A 21,623-nucleotide genomic window follows, 5' to 3' on the forward strand; every position below is an offset into this window, starting at 1 on the left:
CCCTCTGGGCTGAATTATGTTGCAATGACTTTTGGTGCTGATCTGGATCACTAATCCGGAATGATCCATGAAAAACGGGATTTTTTTTTTCCAATCACTTACAACTCAGTCAATTTTCATGATTTTTTCAATCAGTTTTTTGTTTTTAAATTTTGTTCAGGATGGCAGGGCGCAACTTTTCCCTCACTAAGGGTCATTCTCTATCCCTTACCGTTCTGGATCTATAGGGTCCGGTGACTGTCACACCCGCGTGCGCTGGCTGACTCTAATGACTCACACCGGCACTGGATTAAGGTGCAATCAGCGCGCCTATATAAGGACTCTGAATGCACACTCACATTGTGAAGTATTGAGTTGTTTAGACATATTACCAAGCCGTGCGCGGTTTTGATTTCCTGGTTTCCGAATTCCTAGTTCCTGTTCCGAGTCCTTTGATTCCACCCGTGTCTGCAACTATGATATTCTGTTTGCGCCTCGCCCGACCTACTGCTCGTTACCGTTTCCTATTTATGCCCGCTGATTTGGACTGTCTGATCATCTTATTCTTAATAAATATCTTCTGCACTTACATCCGTCTCCAACCATCGCTGACAGTGACCAGACGTCCTGGTTTGTAACAGCTAGCGCAAATTACTGTGACTTTAGTCGCGGTCTCTGTCTAGTTTGATTTGGCGTTACAGTAATGTGACTACCAAGACAAGACCAGAGTGCATCAAGACTGAGACAAGACCAAGACTTTGAAGGGCTGAGATCAAGTCAAGACCAGGACCAGACCCGTGTGTGTGAAGGGGGTGGGGGAGGGGTGACAGCCATTAACAGGAAGAAAAAATTTCAAATTAGCAGTGAGTCATGTTATTGGTTGCATTTGCAGCAGGAAGTTTTGCATCCAATCACAGTAACGATGTTCACAAATAAATCAGATAACACACAGGCAAGTTAGTGAAATCCCCCCTGCAGTTGTGATCTTGACTGGTCTTGAAATAAAATCTTGAGTCCTATGTGTCTGAGACCGAGACGAGACCGAGTAAAAATGCGGTCGATTCCTAGACGAGACCAAGACCTTCAAAACGTGGTCTTGAGTTCTACAGCACTATGTTACAGATTGTGCGTGTTAACTTGGGTGCCATTACTTTTAGGCAACTTTAAGGCCCACTTTACATGGGGACAGTCTGAAACAAAAACGCAAAAGTCCGTTTTCGTTCTCACTTTTTTCCGCGTCTACACGACCGTTTTCAAGGAGGAAATCTGCGTCTACGGTATACGGTGACGCATAAATGTGTGGAATTCAATTGGATGTGCATGCCAGGCGGCTAGGTGGTGCTGTGAAAGACCTCCGCTATGTCTGCACGCATGTGCAACGTCTTCCGTCTTGTCTGATCTGCACATCTGCGCCGCGAAAACTTTGACTACTCTGGCTATGGTAAGTAAGAAAGTAAGTAAAAAAGTAAGAGCGTACTATACCCGCCTCTGTTCATTAACGGTATATGTGCAGATTCGGTATAGATGTTCGAAGGACTCCTGGACGTTTATTAAAGCTGCCAGAGCAGCTTGAAGGTCCGTTAGATCGATGTAATCAGACATGCTCTTACTTTTTTACTTACTTTCTTACTTCCCGGGCCGGCATGTACAGTATATGACATATGTATGACGTAAACGCGTACCCGACGTGAGCAGATCCGAGCAGAGTTTGGCGTATTGGGTAGTTTAGACGGATATGCAACGGGGGCCGTTTTTAACTTATCCACTCTGGAAGGCGTTTTCAATTTTTTCCGTTTTTCAGCCTCGGAAACGCCGTCCCCGTGTAGACAAAAGGCACTTCCGATAAAATATTTAGTCGTTTTTACCCGACAGCATCCTCGTGTAAACGGGCCCTAAAATTCCCACTGCTGAACAAGTTTCATTCTTTATGATTTTCTTCTGCAAGTTCTTTGTCAGATTTTGCGCCTGTTTCATCCTTCAGTTGATTCCAGTCATCGGCTGGTCCCTTCACGACAACCTTTTGGTTTCTGCCGTGCTCTCTAGCTGATTCGTGTTCATATTTGCCTTTTCTGTTCCGCTGGAGGGAGAGCCGAGTCCACTGTGTTTGCCCACGCTGACGTGTTTTGCTTGAAAGTAGTTTGGTTCAAACACGCCCCACGGTGGTCACGTGATATTGTTGCTTGCTTTGGTGATCTCTGGAATTGTAAAATGCGGAACGTTTTTTATCTCGGCAAAACATTTACACACAGGATACACTGTGTGTGTGTGTGTGTGTGTGTGCAGCAGCGAAACATCTCCATCGAAGCCCCAACAGCTATAGAAAGAACATTTTACCCAGAATTCGACTTTGCAGTCAGAACCTTTAAACGAAATTTACTTTCCAAGATATTATATTTTTCTTCGAGTCGGAAGAATTTGCTTATCTCATCTGTAGCCAGTGCTTAATTTGTGAAGTGGGAAGTCCCGGGCCGGAACGCAGGAGGTGGGTGGATCCGGCGACTCAAAAAAAAAAAAAAAAAAGGCGGGGGGCGGTTTGCTATAACTTTACGCACACATGCCTATTGCATGACATGTATTGCAACAGCACCAGTTATCAAATCCTGGACAACAATGGACAACGCTCAGAATGTTCTCCAAACGGGCACTCAAGTTCACGCTCACTCTCCACACATACGGTACGTTAAGGCAGGGGTCGGGAACCTTTTTGGCTGAGAGAGCCATGAAAGCCACATAATTTCAAATACATTTTCGTGAGAGCCATATATACGGTAAAAAGTGACGCTGAATACAACTAAAATGCATTTTTACTGGGCATCGGTCCAGATAGCCCCACCGCCATCACCAGTCTCATCTTCCCGATCCTCATTCCCTCTGACGGTTGCAGTTGGTGCGCTAACACTTCTAGCTTCACTGCCATCATCATCCTTCTCGTCTTCTTTTTGATCGTTCCCGCGGACTGGTACACTTGCAGCAGGTGCTGGTGCAGTGTCACTGTGTCCAACGTCGTCCATTTTAGGTCGTTTAGGATCCGGCTGTCCTGGGACTTTGAAAAATTTTAGTAAGCTTTCTTGTTTTTTTGCCATTTTTTCCACAGCGCAAGCTAACGGCTACAAAAAACCCGGTGTTCTATTGAGCAGAAGTATACACCCCATGTCCCCCCCTCCCTTCCCCTTTCGTATAGATTTTGTGGATGTCATAGGAGAGAAATCAACAACAGATATCAAAATCAAAACCGAATACTAAACACATTTTTATTTGCTTATTTATTTAATTTATTGTTTGATTTTTCTTTCCCTTTGTGATGGTCACGGAGGTGATCTGATCCATTTAAACAGCTGCCGGATCACCGAATGAAATGAAAATAGCTGCCGGATCCGACGACGGAGGTTCCGGATCTTGTTCCGTCTCAAATTAAGCCCTGTCTGTAGCACTTTAAGTTGGACTGTGAAGAACAATGTAGAAGCGTCTGAGCAGTCTGGATTCGTGACCTCAAAGAGTCCAGGAGCAGCAAAACAAAAACCTGCAGATCTTCATCATCATCATCGTCAATATTTCTTAGCCTGCAATAGAAAACCGCGGCCATTTCATTTTAGTCCCAATTTAACACTCGAACAAATTCAGCCCCAGATCCTGCACATCTTCACGTTACGCCGCCGCCGCTGCCGGTGCCGTCGATGATCCCGGAGCCTGGCAGAACTCGAGCTGTGGAATTTTCATGCACTCCTTCAGAACGCATAATAAAAAAACCTGCTCAATAAAAGTTGCTTAAAAGGCAGAAATGCAGAAAATATGTCCTTGCGATGGATAAAAGGATAACGGTGGTGTTTAATGCTTTACTGAAGCGGGTCCTGTTATAGTTTGAGGTCTGGATGTGAAACGGTTGAAATGAGAGGTGCTGGAAAATGATGAGGCTCACCACACTTTTACAGCGCTGCACATCTGAATGCATAATGGATTCAAAACCACATTAGACGATTAACAACCCAGACGCATTAAATATACCGTCCTCTCAGCCTCCAGCCTGTACAAACACAACACTGTGGAACGGCTCCAGGGCTGAAGATGAGTCCTACAGATACACGCTTTAAAACCTTTTTCCAGTTTTTCACGTCCACTGCTTGGTCAGTGCTCAGCGTGGTGACCGATAGCCCGACCGGTGGTGTATCTCAGGCCTGGCGTCCGGTCTACACGGACTCGCCGACCGCGGACCCAACCCAACCCCGCCTCCCTTCACTCGCACTTCGATCTTGTGGCTCGGAGTTTAGTGTTTGTGTGGCCAGGTTTTAGTGCGAGTCTCCGAGAACATGGCATGGTTTGAGCGGCTTTACTGATTTAGCACAGGTTTTTTTACTAGCTGAAAACCCCGGAGCCACAGATGAGTGAGAGATGTGGGGTTACATCCTGCCAAAGGCGTAAAGAGAGAAACGGAGAACGCGTTCAGACAGACAGTGGGTCGTTTTTGCCAAGCGGAGTATCGAGGGGGGAAAAAAAAAATTGAACGGCCGTAAAGTAAACCAATGGTGTGTGGCCAGTCCTGGACTGCAATCATCTCTCATTCCTCGCCACTCGCCACCACCATATCTCTCCTCCTGGCTCGCCGACATCTCTCTTCACCGAGCAAATGATTAGTTTCGTTCGGTTTTTTAAACCCGATGTGTTATTCTCTGCCAATTTCAACCCTGTTATCATGGTCAGACGGCTACTTCGAAACTTTAGAGCGTTGTTGAAGAACCTCGAGGTGTTTACGACCCGAGGTACAAGGATGATACGCTACAGTCTTTTTATTGACTTTAAGAAAAGCTGATGATGTCGAACTGAAGATGTAGCTCCTCCTCTTCACCAAACGACGACATAATGTACGTGTTGTGTGTTACGTTACATGAGGTTATCAGTGTCACTTTTCTTCAATTTTAATAATAATAATCACCACCACCTTTAAGGTCATTGCACTACTTGAACTCGACAACATTATTTAAAAAAAAAAAAAGGACCAAGATTTAGGACGCGAGCGCTAGCATGAACATCTTCACGCTAGCATCAATCCAATAGACAGATGTAATGAAACAACTACGATAAAAAAAAAGGAGTATTCTTGTAAAAGGAAGCGCTTTATAGGGGTGTTCACACGGCACATATTTGCATCGATGTATTTTGTTGCGATATATCTTACACCGGTGTAAATTTTGTGGAGCGTTCACACGTCACAAACCTGCTTACTAGAGAGAAGCGTGTTCGCACCGGTGCAGCCCCACTTGCGTTCACACGGCAGTTTTTGCGACCGTGCTATACGATAGTAATAATGCGGAAATGAAATATGCGCACGCGTGAAAATGGACTTCCTTTTCCCGGTTGTCATGGCATCACCAAGCACCGGGAAAACAACGTGGATGAAGACACCAGTGTTGCCAGATACTGCTGACGTTTTCCAGCCTAAAATATGTTCAAATCCACCAAAATGCACTTAAAACCGCCCAATCTGGCAACACTGGAAGACACGCAGTTCTGTTGTTGTTGATATTCGCCATTTTGGAAGCGCAAAATACCAGGATGCAAATTATGCAATGCCCGTATGTAATCAGCTCTCGTCACGCGTAGCGAGTCTACCCCTGTAGCGTTCAGACGCTCCATTTTATATCGGTGCTGCCCCGCAAACTAGCATTTACTCCGGAGTAAATTTCTTAAACCACCTCCCGAGCAGGGTTAGATTTGCACCGGTTTAAGCAGCTTTCAGGGGCGACACCGCTATAACTTTGTACCGTGTGAACGCTCTACCGGGGCAGCCCCGGCGCTACACCGGAGTAAACGTTGCCGTGTGAACACCCCTATAATGCACTTTTGTGACACGGACTTATTTTGTGGCGACGCCCAATGTGTGCTTCTTTCGCTCTGTTTTTTATTCTTAAGTTGAGGTGTCAGATTTGGACCCTTCACGTCGGAGAGTAGTGGACTGGACAGGACTGAGGTACGTCTCAATTTTTCGATGCTTAAACTTGCACTACGTTCAGACTGCACCCTGAAACGACCCATATCCGATTTTTTTGCGACCTGTATCCGATTTGTTATTGACAATCTGAACGACACAGATCCAATTTTTTTCACATGCGACCCAGGCCGCTTGGATATGTGGTCCTAATTCCGATGCATATCCGTTATTTTCACATGCAACTGCAGTCTGACCGGACAGGCCGCATTCATGCGACCTACACGTCATCAACAAGAGACAAACGTCACTATTCTGCGTTGGCTAATCCCGCCTCTTTGGTGGAAAACAACAACATTTGTACAGTTTTCAGAATTTAAATAGACTTTTATAGAATTGATCAAGCTAATGGTGGATTTGGTAGGGACCTGGATGTTGATCTGTTAGCCTGATTAAATAAAACAGTTTCTATAACTGATTTATAACTTAAACCATCCTGTATTACAAGATAAGATTGTTCTGGAAATTTCCAGTAATTTGACACCTTCGGTCTCATTAGTCTGCTGCCCACATTAATCAGATTATTGTGTGAGTTCCGCCGCCGCCACAAAAACCACATCGCCAGGTCTCGCCTCGTCTCCATGCTTTACTTGCAAACTTGAAGAATGCGCTTTTTTTTTTGTTTACGTATTACGTAGATGTGCTTCTTACGTGTCAATTTGCGCATGCGGGACACTTTTGGGTCGTTTTCCGTTCATATTGGAGATCGCATACAAGTCTCATATAATTGGTAATGTGAACGGCCTAACAAAAAAATCGGATTTCACAACAAATCGGATATGGGTCGTTTCAGGTTGCAGTCTGAACGGAGTGTTAGACATTCCTGACTATGACTCCACATCCTGTCCAGATTACACCAGTCACCACTCCTCTCTGATCTCCACATGGCAACATTATTTAAAAAAAAAAAAAAGGACCAAGATTTAGGACGCAAGCGCTAGCATGAACATCTTCACGCTAGCATCAATCCAATAGACAGATGTAATGAAACAACTACGATAAAAAAGTAGCATTCTTGTAAAAGGAAGCGCTTTATGTCCGATTCATCACTTCAGAATTTTAACATTTGATTCACGTGATATAGCGAACGTTTTATTTTCACAAAATTTGTTAGTTGTGTTTTTGAATTTTGTCAAGTAGATTTGAAAAAACAAAACAAAACACAGCCTCATTGAACACGCTTCTTAGGAGGACGGAGGTTTTCCTCAATGTTTTTTTCATCTTTCCATCCGTCCATCTTTCTCCATCAGGCGCTTGATGGAAAAAAAAAAATTATTGATTCCTATAAAGCGCACCTGCCCTGTGCATTAAACCCATTTAAAAAGGACAGACACGGTTCAGGAAAAGGTTCCTGCTTTTATAATCCCAAAGTCACTTAACCCCCGATCAGGTTTTTTCTTCTCTTCTCTTCTCTTCTGCAGCTCTGCTCTGCGTCACCGTTGAAATTCGATGTTGGTGTTGGCACGCCATTGGCGTTTACATGCCGGACAATAAAAGGTATTTTTAATCGTTTGTATTTGATGATACTTGGGGTGATGAAACATCAAGGACTTCTGAAATGGAAAATAAAAAATAACAGCGAGAGAGCAAAAGATGACGGATGAAAAATGACATCGATGTTATACAAGCGGGATTAAAATGCGGAACAATGCAGCAGAAGTCTGGCGACGGTGGAACAATGAGAGGCCTGTTTTCTCTGCGTGACGCTCTCCCAGCTTTATTGCTCTACCAGACCGGGTGAAGGTATTTCTCTGGGAAAGAGATACAGCGGCGTTCAGGATCGAGTACGCGCGACACTCGCATCAAACAAGGGGTTTCTTTCAGTGCGGGAAGACGACGGACGTGTGCGATTTTAAGGCCGCCAGCGTCGGTGAGATGAGAGATCTCCTCTCCTCTGAAGACCACATGCTTCGCTCCGTGTGTGTGTGTTTATTGACGGTCAAAGCTAGTTTACAAGGCTAGGACCTCTGAACACACCCCTGTTAGCGGGGTTTAACGTGATGTCACGGTATCCCACAGAAACCAGGGTTCAGCTCGGATGCAGGAGCTGCTCTCTCATCTGGGAAAGCTATCAGACTTCCTAATCGTTCACATCTCTCGCACACACACACGCGTAAACCAGTGAAGTGTGTGCTCGTGCTAATTGCTTTAATGTGTCTCATGTGGATGGAGTACGAGTTCAGATTCATATCACATTACTGCTCCAGAGCAGGACAGGGACGGACACACACACACACACACACACACACACACACACTTTCCAACAGACGCAGTGGACCAAACTCGTGCGCTGAAGTAAATAACGAGGACAGACAAAATTATATAAATAATTACCAGAACAAGGAGAAAATACAAAGGAAAAAATTTAATAAAAGAGAAAAATGCAATTCAGCTCAAATAAATAAATACAGATAAATAAATACATTTAATTGAAGCAATTGATAAACTGTAAACAAATGTGTCTCTTAAAAATTGCTTTATTAATTTATTTTAAAGAAAAAAGGGAAAAAGTAAATCAAGAAAAGAAAAAAAAAGATAAAGAAAAAGGAAATTAATGACAATGTAAGTGAGAAATGTAAAGAAATATATATATATTTTTTCGCAGTCCAAATCCCGCACTCTGATTGGCTGGCGAGCGGGTCTGTATCCTACGGTACGGACCCCAGTTACAGACCCTCTGGCGACTCGCTCGTTCACAACAACAACAAGCATAGTAGCAATTTTTGTCAACATTTATTTTCGCATTTCTCAGGAGAACAGCATTAATTTTACAGCATGGATAGCGATAACGACAGTGTTCACAGCGAAAGCGAGTTTTACTCCCCTGAGGAAGAAGAAATAAAAGAAAACATTTCAGGAGAAAGCTAAAAACCTCTAACTGCTGCCAACGCCGAGCAAAAACATGGCTGAATCCTGAATGACTCCTATTTGTATAAATAGGGGACTAGATAGGTATGGAATCAATTTTGTGCCAAAATGTTCATATAATACTTTTGAAATGTCAAACAAAAACGACAAATCAAAATACAAAAAAACAAAAAAAAGTCAATTTTTTTAGACTGGCAAACAAATTATTCATGTAATGGTGCAAAATATCAGTCTATTACTCTTCAGAAACCTTTTATTTTTGTTCCGCGTCTTTCTCAGTTTTGTTTGACGTAATTTATTTTGGTTGCGATTCCAGCTTTCTCGTTTGCGCTCCCTGACTTTTTGCTTGCAGTTTGGGCACAAACTTCACGTGTGGGTGGGCTGTCCAGGAATGCATTCCCATTGGCTAACTTGTGTTTGACTGACAGCTACGCTCAGCCATTCCCTACTCGGATTCTGGCGGACTGTTTGACGAGTGAGCGATCCATTGCCGGTAAACAAGGATCGAGTGGACTTCAGTGGCGACTATGATACTGAATTTCGCCACTGAAGTCCACTCGATCCTTGTTTACCGTCAATGGATCGCTCACTCGTCAAACAGTCCGCCAGAATCCGAGTAGGGAATGGCTGAGCGTAGCTGTCAGTCAAACACAAGTTAGCCAATGGGAATGCATTCCTGGACAGCCCACCCACACGTGAAGTTTGTGCCCAAACTGCAAGCAAAAAGTCAGGGAGCGCAAACGAGAAAGCTGGAATCGCAACCAAAATAAATTACGTCAAACAAAACTGAGAAAGACGCGGAACAAAAATAAAAGGTTTCTGAAGAGTAATAGACTGATATTTTGCACGATTACATGAATAATTCGTTTGCCAGTCTAAAAAAATTGACCTTTTTTTGTATTTTGATTTGTCGTTTTTGTTTGATATTTCAAAAGTATTGCATGACATGGAAGTGCACTTGTATACCGAGGAGGAAGCCATTTGCATTACAGCCGTGAATGAGGATTCAAAACGGCGGCTTGGCTCGGTTTTCCCTTTCGGGCACTCTCGTTTTCTGTTAGAATTTGGTAAAGAAAAAAAATATATTATTTACCAGCTTAAGGTCGGTCCGGATGGTGAAATACCGTGACCATATATATATATATATAAAAACATTATGGTCTATCTTTTCACAATTTAGTGATTCTGATGGCTTTTGCATTTTCCTTCACTGTTATTTATTTATTTATTTATCTTAATGAAAACAACTTTTGTTCTACATTTAATAACGAAAGCTCGTGATATCTTGGGACTTTATAAAAACTTGAACCGACTCTTAAACACTGATTATTTTACTCTGATAATATCAGTGACGTCGAAACCTCAGCTTATGATATCGCTAGCTTTCATTTTTAAATATTTTATTTCCTTGATTTTGTGATTGCTTTATTCAATATTTACGCCTGGCATCGCCGCCGTCAACAAACAAGCTGCTTTATCGTCGTATGTGTGTTTTGCAGGAAGTCGTACTGTGGTTAAAAATAACTTTTGAAGATGCACTGTATGTGAAATATATATGAAGATAAAGCTCATGTTAAAACCACCCACTGTTGAGATGCTCATGACCCGGTGAGTGAGGTGAGGAACCCGGGCCGTGCGAAGAGACAGAACGGCGTCTCACCGTTAAGGGTTTGGACGAATCCTTGTCTCCTTTTGCCGAGATGATTTTAGCGTTCTTCCTGGTCTCTCTCAAACGCTCGACGGACGGAGGCTTGACGAACACCACGTAGGGCTTGAACTCAGCCGTGCGAAGGAGTTTCAGGGACTGAGAGAAAGACAGAGGTCGGGGGGGAAGAAGAAGAAATAATAATCAAAACACCATCAATCACAGCATCATAATGGAGGCTGATATGGATCCTACTGTCCAGTATTGTCATTAGTCATGATTACATTTACAGACATAACAGAGCGGATCATTCACACTGAGCGGTGAACTAACGTGACACGGAGAAAAGAGGAAAGCTCGTTACTCTCCTCCTGCTTTATCCAGCGTGAGACGGGAAACGAAGACACAAAGAATCAGAAAACACATGAAGCAGGCTGAAGTAGAAAGCTAACAGAAACGCTGGCACCATCTTCTGTCTCTCTCTGACAGGGAGATGAGAAACAGCTCCGGACCACCGACGCTCACCAAGCTCACACAGATCCGTCCTGGGATTGGTTTCGAGGTTTTTTTTTTGTGTGTGTGGTTCAGATCAGATGGATGAAGCTGTGATGACACGATGAGGCTAAAGCTTAAAAAAAAAAAAAAACCTGTGCATCTTTCTTCTTCGTTCCTCTCTTCTCAATAGAACATCTCAGAAAATAAAAACCGTAGTCTCTATGGCAACTCAAGATCTAAACATGGTTTAAAACAACACAACAACACATGTAACATGGATCATCATCATCATCATCATCTCACCAATCAGGACAAAAACCAGAAAAACGTAGAGAGGAGTGAAGACCAACGTCCTCAGGCAAATAATCAGATATCAGAGAGAACATCCTGGATATCGGGTCATGTGACGCGGCACAGATCGGAGACGGGTTTGGAAATGCGCTTTAGGAACCGGATTTTATTTAGAGACAAAAAAGACCTGACTGTTTTATTCTTTTGTGAGGACTGACTGCATTATATTTACAAAGGAAGTGATTTTTGTGGGAGAGTTTCAGTCACAGACCCTGAATGTTTTAAAGCTGAGGAGTTTTAAAATAAAATCCTGTCTGTATGACCGTGTATTAGGGTCATTCTAGGTAAGAAAAAAAATATATATGGGTCTGTCTCAGAAACTGGGTACTGTGGGGGTCCCCCACTAAATATACTCAGTCAATAAACTATACGGTTTTGAATGGTGATGTTGGTTTTAATTTGAAATAAAATGATGAAAGAAATAATACAGATATAAAACTAAATCTTTGATGTGAATATTCAGAATTTGGCAAAAATTCTGCAAATTTGTGGAAAAATGGCGGCTTGATCTGGGACATGATAAACGGTCGACTCCATCGCATTCCCTTAAAAAGGTTGTAGTCCACTGAAAAGTCTACAGTTATCACTAATTGTATTTTAAGTTGTAACTTTATACACCTAAGGATTGGTGCGCTCACAGAATAATCATAACCGTAATAAAACATCACGCAAAATATTTGATCACCGTCATAACTCCATTTTCCGCAAAACCAATACGATCGTGTGTTTTGATCTAAACGGAAAGCCTCAGGGTCAAGGTCACGACCTCACCAAAAGTAGGAACTTAAAATCACTACGCCGTATAAAAATTTAGTTATAATCTGCGATTTTGTTTTTTAAAACGAAAGCTGAAAGTTAGGTATGGAATATGTTTCTTACAGAATATGTTACGATGGTAGCTGGTCTTGTATGAATTTCTGAGCTATAAAATGAGTCGTGGTCTATTTTTTACCGTAGCATGTTATGTGTGTGCGGGGAAGGACACACATTAACAATTTTGCATGTGTAGAATGGAATTTTCCACTCCAGCAGTTAGAAGTTGATCGTGCTTCCATTTGCGGTCTTTTTGTTACGCGGGTGATCTGTTCGGACATTTTGTTTTAGTCTTGCAGTATAAGGCAATAGAATGTTTCTTTTTCATCTTACTTTCAGATTTCGTAGTGTTTGCGTATTTTTGGCCAATATTTTGCAACCGTGGTCAATTTAGATCGAACTTTTGATAGAATCTATGGCCAGTCATTTTGCCCCGCCCCCGCCTCGCGCTCTGTCCGGTGCAGTAGTGATGTCCCGTTGCTCGCGCGCCGCAGCAGAGACCCGCGCGACCTTCAGCCGGTACAGTTGCTGTTCTTTTACCGCCGCCGTTATTCTCATCTTTCCGGTGTGTTCTTGATTTTTCCATTGTGTCCTATTTCGCCGTATCAAATACCCAAACTGTATCATATTATTCATATTTAAGTGAATAATCAATTCAGTCACCATAGCTTGGCATTTTTAACCCAAGCAATCAAAAAGAGGAAATTTATTCAGTATGTTCACTCATCTGTGAAGGAGGGCTTTAATTCTTCATGATGGAGTTATTTTATATGGAAATCAGTTTTACAAAAGCATTTGAATTGTAATCAAAAAATTTTCCACAGTGGAGGCCAGATAAAGCAAGATACTATATTTATTCTTATTAAACACGACAAAAGAAACATTGAGTGTTAGGTAAATGCAAAAAAAAAAAAAAAAGTAAAATTAGAAAATTTATTTTTTGACCAAATGAGAGGACAGTTTCTGAGACGGACCCATATAAATTATCGAGCTGGGTGGGATATATATATATATATATATATATATATATATATATATATATATATATATATTTTTTTTTTTTTGGGGGGGGGGGGACTATTTCCAAGATTATAGTCATAAATTTATGAGGAAAAAAACCTCAGATATCCTACGAGATTGAAAAGTCATAAATTTGCAAGAAAAAAAAGTTACAAATACACTAGAAAAAAAAATCTACGAGAAAGTCACAATTTTACAAGACAAAAACACCCCACAATTTACGAGACCCCCCCCCCCCCCCCCCAAAAAAAAAAAAAAAAAAAAAACACCCCAAAATTTGGCTAAATGAAAAGAATCTATGCACTGAATATAATGGAAAGTTGCTCTTACATAAAAAAAGACAGATAAACAAACCTGTGCGGCGGTTTATAGAGTCATCCCCCAGTGCATCCAGGAAGCACAACAGTCACATGCTTCCTGGCTGCAGTGCATTCTGGGAAATGCAGTTGAAAATCTCTTCTATTCTTTTATACTGCACAATCGAGGAGGAAAGACTGCGTTTCCTAGAAACCCTTGGCCCAGTCATGTCGTCTGGGAAGCGATATGGTTCCTTGACCCCAAAACCCCCAAAACACGATTTTTACGAGTTTTGTTTCTCATAAACTTGTGCCTTTAATCTCATAGATTCACAACATTCTTGATTTTTTTTCCTCGAAACACCCTGGTCCTCCCCTGGCTCTGGAATTGTTTCCCTTATGATGGCTCTAATACACCGTTGTATGGACGGGTCTGTGTCGGAAAAGAAAAAAAAAACGTATCGTGCCATCTCTATTATTTATCACGTTTTGTTTAAAACCTGCACTGAAAGTTTACACCACTTATCACGTGACAGAATGATGGGAACGCTGAAAATCTGAACACAAACAGGTGAACGGTTGATGAACACAAATTCAGTTTCATTCATCATCTGTCTATTTGAGCACGAATGGACGAGTAGTTAATAAAATGTGGTGATTTGAATTACAACCCCGATTCCAAAAAAGTTGGGACAAAGCACAAATTGTAAATAAAAACGGAATGCAATGATGTGGAAGTTTCAAAATTCCATATTTTATTCAGAATAGAACATAGATGACATATCAAATGTTTAAACTGAGAAAATGTATCATTTAAAGAGAAAAATTAGGTGATTTTAAATTTCATGACAACAACACATCTCAAAAAAGTTGGGACAAGGCCATGTTTCCCACTGTGAGACATCCCCTTTTCTCTTTACAACAGTCTGTAAACATCTGGGGACTGAGGAGACAAGTTGCTCAAGTTTAGGGATAGGAATGTTAACCCATTCTTGTCTAATGTAGGATTCTAGTTGCTCAACTGTCTTAGGTCTTTTTTGTCGTATCTTACGTTTTATGATGCGCCAAATGTTTTCTATGGGTGAAAGATCTGGACTGCAGGCTGGCCAGTTCAGTACCCGGACCCTTCTTCTACGCAGCCATGATGCTGTAATTGATGCAGTATGTGGTTTGGCATTGTCATGTTGGAAAATGCAAGGTCTTCCCTGAAAGAGACGTCGTCTGGACGGGAGCATATGCTGCTCTAGAACCTGGATATACCTTTCAGATGGTGTCTGTCCAGATGTGTAAGCTGCCCATGCCACACGCACTAATGCAACCCCATACCATCAGAGATGCAGGCTTCTGAACTGAGCGCTGATGATAACTTGGGTCGTCCTTCTCCTCTTTAGTCCGAATGACACGGCGTCCCTGATTTCCATAAAGAACTTCACATTTTGATTCGTCTGACCACAGAACAGTTTTCCACTTTGCCACAGTCCATTTTAAATGAGCCTTGGCCCAGAGAAGACGTCTGCGCTTCTGGATCGTGTTTAGATACGGCTTCTTCTTTGAACTATAGAGTTTTAGCTGGCAACGGCGGATGGCACGGTGAATTGTGTTCACAGATAATGTTCTCTGGAAATATTCCTGAGCCCATTTTGTGGTTTCCAATACAGAAGCATGCCTGTATGTGATGCAGTGCCGTCTAAGGGCCCGAAGATCACGGGCACCCAGTATGGTTTTCCGGCCTTGACCCTTACGCACAGAGATTCTTCCAGATTCTCTGAATCTTTTGATGATATTATGCACTGTAGATGATGATATGTTCAAACTCTTTGCAATTTTACACTGTCGAACTCCTTTCTGATATTGCTCCACTATTTGTCGGCGCAGAATTAGGGGGATTGGTGATCCTCTTCCCATCTTTACTTCTGAGAGCCACTGCCACTCCAAGATGCTCTTTTTATACCCAGTCATGTTAATGACCTATTGCCAATTGACCTAATGAGTTGCAATTTGGTCCTCCAGCTGTTCCTTTTTTGTACCTTTAACTTTTCCAGCCTCTTATTGCCCCTGTCCCAACTTTTTTGAGATGTGTTGCTGTCATGAAATTTCAAATGAGCCAATATTTGGCATGAAATTTCAAAATGTCTCACTTTCGACATTTGATATGTTGTCTATGTTCTATTGTGAATACAATATCAGTTTTTGAGATTTGTAAATTATTGCATTCCGTTTTTATTTACAATTTGTACTTTGTCCCAACTTTTTTGGAATCGGGGTTGCAAATAAAAAAATAAATAAAAAGCCAAAAACCATCATGAAGCACTGTTGGGGTCATAAAGTCTCAGAGCTGAAACTTGGCCTGGGATCATGCTGATGGGGACAGACCTGAGAGCGTGAAGGAGCAAAGGAAAAAAAAAAGAAAAGAAAAAAAAAGGTGTGTGTGTGTGTTTGTGTGAGAGACCATTTTGAAACCTACATTTTGAGGGGCTAAAATTAAAATATATTAATTATACTACTTGAGAAAAATTACATTTGATAAAATGCAGCTATAGAGCATGTCCACACTGCAAAAAATGATCTCTTGTTGAGAGAAAATATCTTTAATATGGGTGAATTTATCTATTATTTCTTATTAGAAGTTTACTAGAACTCAAAGATAAGATTTAGCTTACTTTGAGACGCTTTTACTAATTTCAAGCCTTAAATTTTCTTATTCTATTGGCAGATAATTTTGCTTCTTTCTAGAATTGAATGCTTAAAATGAGCAAAATTATCTGCCAATAGAATAAGAAAATTTAAGGCTTGAAATTAGTAAAAGCGTCTCAAAGTAAGCTAAATCTTATCTTTGAGTTCTAGTAAACTTCTAATAAGAAATAATAGATAAATTCACCCATATTAGATATTTTCTCTCAACAAGAGATCATTTTTTGCAGTGCAGATCTGGGTTTCTGTTAAACTGCGACGAGTACGTGCTATTGGTTATACATTAATTTTCATGCTTGGTGCCAATACTTTTTCACACCAAGCAGAATGAGTGAGGTTTAGAAGGATGAATGTCTGATGGTGTGTGTGTGGAATGTGGAAGTGTAAATATGTGAGACAGGATGACGTGAGAGGAAAAGATGAATGGGATTTGAGCTGAGAGAGGAAAGAGAGGGCGCCGGGTGTGGAACAAAGGAGCAAAATATTACCTGTAGGTTTAAAAAATGTCTAGTGGAAGTGTGTTTTGAGTCAGAGTGTGTGTGTGTGTGTGTGTGTGTGTGTGTGTGTGTGTGTGTGTGTGTGTGTCACTTACATGAGGCTGCACATCCAGAAGGCACACCTTGTTTTTGGCGATAACTGAGCGGATTGAGTCGAGGCTCGTCCCGTAGTAATTTCCCTTATACTCACCGTATTCAATAAACCTGAAAACACACACACACACACACACACACACACACACACACACCATCAACGTAACTAATAATTAATTATAACCATTACAACACATCACCATAGCAACAACTGTAACTATGGAAGACAAAGCACCATCATCATCTTATTCTCTAAATCAGAACCAGTGACGACTTTAAATCCACGTTTACACTCATAAGAACGGATTTAAGAATCTACAGCCCGCATTTTTTTTTTTTTTAAAGAAAAGTTGGGATATTTTCCAAAATGCAATAAAAATCTGTGATTTGTGAATTCATGTGCACCTTTATTTAAAGTGCTGATGACACGTTTTTGACATCTTTGGTGATGTTTTATAACATAAAAAGTAATTCCCGATGATCCATATATTAATTCACGAAGGCGCCTATTTTACAAGTTATGATAAAAAACGCGGCTATTTGGGCAAATTTGACGGGGCTGCAGCACCCAGGAGACGAAGGAGGAGGAGGAGCTATATGACGTCAGCGAAAGAATCTTCCTCCTCACTTACCAGTTTGTTGTTGATGCGGCAGGTGTTCAGTTTATCATTATTAGTATTTTTATTAGACATTATACATTTTATATATATTAGTGCTGTCAAAAATGTCGCATTATTAACGCGTTAACTCGATTCAATTTTAACGGCAATCATTTTTTTATCGCGAGATTAACGCTCTGTGACATGATGCCACGCCCCCGTTTTCCCATCGGCGGCTCCAGCCCCACTTTGCAGTGGCTGTGACAAGACGTGTTATGCTCTGCAATTAAAAAAAAAAAAACATTGGTACCACCAGTGTTCGAACTATGCCGATATTTTCGGGGGGGGTCCCTTTATTCCCTTGGGGGAGGGGTGCTTGCGCTTGTCTCAGAGCGCGGCTCTCCATCGCGCGCTCACTTCGGATATGCAAATGCTTCCCGTTACACACGATTGCTATATCAATAAACATCATTTTGCCAATATTTTAGAGACCCCCCAACATTTCCCAAATCATGTTTTCAAGGGATCTCATGTCTGTTTCAGGGGATCTCGGATCCCCCGAGTACCCCCGTAGTTCCAACGGTGAGCAAGCCCATTCACTTTTTTATGCTGATAAGAGAATTACAATGGTTTTTCATGTGACAAAAATGTGCGATTAATCGCGATTAATCGCGATTTAACTATGACAGTCGCGACATTAATCGCGATTAAATATTTTAATCGCTTGACAGCACTAATATATATAAGTTATTATGCCTTCGCGTTGTGTTGCCGGCTTTTGCTCCAAAACCCACAAGGATGGGGTGAGTTTATTCAAGTTTCCCAGAGATCCCGAGCTGCATGCGAAGTGGGTGAAGCAAGTCAGGCGCACTCGTGACAAGTGGGAGCCCTCACCAACATCCGTCCTGTGCTCTGAACACTTCGATTTGGATTGTTTTGACACCCTTCCCAGCTTAAAGGAATCTCTTGGGTGTTCAGTTCAGCACAAACGTGTGTTACTACCATCAGCAGTGCCTACGGTATTCCGGAGGGGGTCTACTAGTAGCTACGCCGGATCCAGCAGTCGCCTGGGACAAGCCGACTCCTCCAAACACAGTCCTCCTGTCAGAACACGTGTTGAGAAACGACATAAGATAAAGGTACGTAGAGCTATAGAGTGCTCCGACATGATGCTAAAAATAGTAACCATGCGGTCTGCGCGGCCATCTTGGAAGTGACTCGCTCCAGAGCGCTCATAGAGTACACATCATAGAGTACACGTTCATGATAATCATAAATGTAATCATAAAGTCGGCGTGATATCAGTCATGTATTTGCTTGTGAAAGCTTGCGGCTTTCATGTAACTGCCGCCTAGCAACGAGAGGCAAAGGGTAAAGAGGGTAGGCTATCATAGATTCTATTCGGAAGAGATCAACACATGATTGCTTAAAAATGAGGTATTTTAACAATTTGCATCTGTTTTGTGATTATCGTGACACTTGTGTGTTCTATAGAACTGTACGTCTCATCAGCACATCGAGGATCTTCCACCGGAGGCTTTAGCAAGCACTCGTAGCAACACTACACTTTACCCTTTGCCATGTGTTGTTAGGGAACGGTAGCAAGTACCCCGATGACCGACTTCAAGAATATGTAGAAAAAAATTTAGAAATTATCCTTTCCAAGAGTCATTTGAGCTTAGTGTATTGCATTTCCATTTATATTGTAGGTTCTTGCTGATGTTTTTGCGGAGTATGACGCAGCTGCTGAATCAGAAGCTGCAGAGTTTGTATGTACTAGTTGTGAACATTCACATTATTATCAATCTCATTTATTTCAAATCAGATAAAATCATGCCATCATGATCACTGCTTAAAGTACCAGTATTTGGTTGTTGAAGAGCTAGCACTAGAGAGTTCACCAGCGTTTTCATGCGCCATTTCCATCGAGCAGAACAGCCAGTGAACCGCAGCGTGTTCTTCCGCTGACGTCACAACATGGCCGCGAGGCACGGACCCAGTTTTCTTGCGCTGTGCAACTAAAAGTTGGATATTCGCGTAACAACAGCTTCTTTTCACGTAATTATAACAGAAATCTAACATGTTTGCCATGTTGTATAGTTTATTTAAGAAATTGCATAGAGTCATGTTCGTGTCATCAGCACTTTAAGTGATAAACGTACAAAGAGTTTACTGACCAATTTAACTGTATTTTAACTATTATGCTTCTGAGCGTGTGTAACGACGTCTCGGTGGAGTTTACGGATGTTAACGGAGAGATAAATACAATGTGTGTATTACAAGTTGCTTACGATGTTTTACAACACAGAGAGACATACTTTAAAAAAAATAAAATCCTCCTGCTAAAATCTCACCCTCGCTTACATTCTTCACCACAACGCTATTCCAGACTCTCTGGCACATCGGCCCTTTATATAACCTTCTGTGTTACACTTTAAATCAATAACACCTGCTGTCCCAGAGCACGGGCCGTCCCCCAACGCCGAGCACGACGCTCACTTCCTGTAAATTCATATCATACATACATAAACAAAAAAAAAAAAAAGGTTTCCAGCACACCGTCATTCCTTCTCCACCTCACTCGCTCTGATCGGTGTCACCAAACACCAGCGTGTATTTTTAGCAGATAGGTTTGAGAGAGAGAGAGAGAGAGAGAGAGAGAGAAATAGCTCAGAGACAACGAATGTGGAAAGAATCTGTAAATGACAAACCCGGACGTGGTATGCTGTAGTGAAGGAACAGCAGGGAAATCTGTTAATGTTCAGTTACGCAACGAGGAGGAAAAAATTTGCTCTCTATTTTAGAAACTTAAGCGTGAGCTGCAATTTAACGCTTAATTCTGTAACTGTATGAGCAGGAAGACGGTTTCGGGTCATTAAAAGAGGCAGAAGACTATAATCTCCCCCCGAGTGACCCCATTAACCACATTTCAGAGCTTTTCATGCTCTAGGACTGTAAAGAGAACAACATTAGAGTAGTGCGGGGGATACGGCGGATATGACGGAACATGACTGATATAATGAGTGTGACTGATATGGTGGATATGACAGGCATGACTGATATGGCAGACATGACTGATCTGGTGGACATGACATAGCAGATATGACTGATGTGGCGGATATGACTGATATCGTGGGCGCGACATTGCAGATATGACTGATATGGCGGGTGTGAGTGACATGGCGGAAATGACTGATATGGTGGATATGACCAATATGGTGGATGTGACTGATATGGTGGACGTGACATAGCAGATATGACTGATGTGGCGGATATGACTGATATCGTGGGCGCGACATTGCAGATATGACTGATATGGCGGGTGTGAGTGATATGGTGGATATGACAGGTGTGACTGATATGGCAGACATGACTGATCTGGTGGACGTGACATAGATATGACTGATGTGGCAGATATGACTGATATCGTGGGCGCGACATTGCAGATATGACTGATATGGCGGGTGTGAGTGACATGGCGGAAATGACTGATATGGTGGATATGACCAATATGGTGGATGTGACTGATCTGGTGGACGTGACATAGCAGATATGACTGATGTGGCGGATATGACTGATATCGTAGGTGCGACATTGCAGATATGACTGATATGGCGGGTGTGAGTGATATGGCGGAAATGACTGATATGGTGGATATGACCAATATGGCGGACGTGACTGATATGGCGGACGTGACTGATATGGCGGACGTGACTGATATGGCTGACATGACTGATATGGCGGACATGACTGATATGGCGGACGTGGCATAGCAGATATGACTGACATGGCGGGCGTGACTGATATTTCGGATATGACTGATATGATGGGCGTGACTGATATTTCGGATATGACTGACATGGCGGGTGTGACGAGTGTGTCCATATATGAACATCAGAATTAGGTTTCCTAACCACATGGACATGGATAAGAATTCAATTAAAAGAAAGTGTCTCCTCTTATCCACTTCACTCCTTCATTCCCAGTAAAACTATTTTCATCCAGTGAAAACGCGTCTTTCCGAAGCAGACGGTAAACGAACAAGGTTTCTGCAGCAGCCTCCCGTCACTGCACTCCATCAGGGTGATGAATTCCGTCTGTAAAGGAAACTCAGGACTTCTGTTTCGGGACGAGAACCACAGCAGGATTCTTTCAGACGTTACATGACGTGCATCACAATATTTCAGTTTGACAACAAGACTCTCTCCATTCAATCCCTCCATCTCTCTCTCTCTCCCCATTCAATTCCTCCATCTCTCTCTCTTCATTCAATCCCTCCATCTCTCTCTCCCCATT

At 42.0% G+C, this 21,623-nt stretch overlaps 1 protein-coding gene across 4 annotated transcripts in view; it reads right to left on the bottom strand.

The window, feature by feature from the left end:
* The window catches only part of mpp7a (MAGUK p55 scaffold protein 7a), a 314,814-nt gene that overhangs the window by 6,254 nt on the left and 286,937 nt on the right, over positions 1-21,623 (bottom strand). For all 4 annotated transcript variants that reach the window (XM_060939197.1, XM_060939196.1, XM_060939198.1 and 1 more), the window contains 2 exons: positions 16,731-16,839; positions 10,488-10,631 (listed from right to left, as the gene is read on the bottom strand). In XM_060939197.1, the coding sequence (XP_060795180.1) occupies positions 10,488-10,631; positions 16,731-16,839 (253 nt within the window). The remainder of the gene's footprint in view (positions 1-10,487; positions 10,632-16,730; positions 16,840-21,623) is intronic.

This window comes from Neoarius graeffei, chromosome 14, assembly GCF_027579695.1.
Source record: "Neoarius graeffei isolate fNeoGra1 chromosome 14, fNeoGra1.pri, whole genome shotgun sequence".
NCBI classification, from domain to species: domain Eukaryota; kingdom Metazoa; phylum Chordata; class Actinopteri; order Siluriformes; family Ariidae; genus Neoarius; species Neoarius graeffei.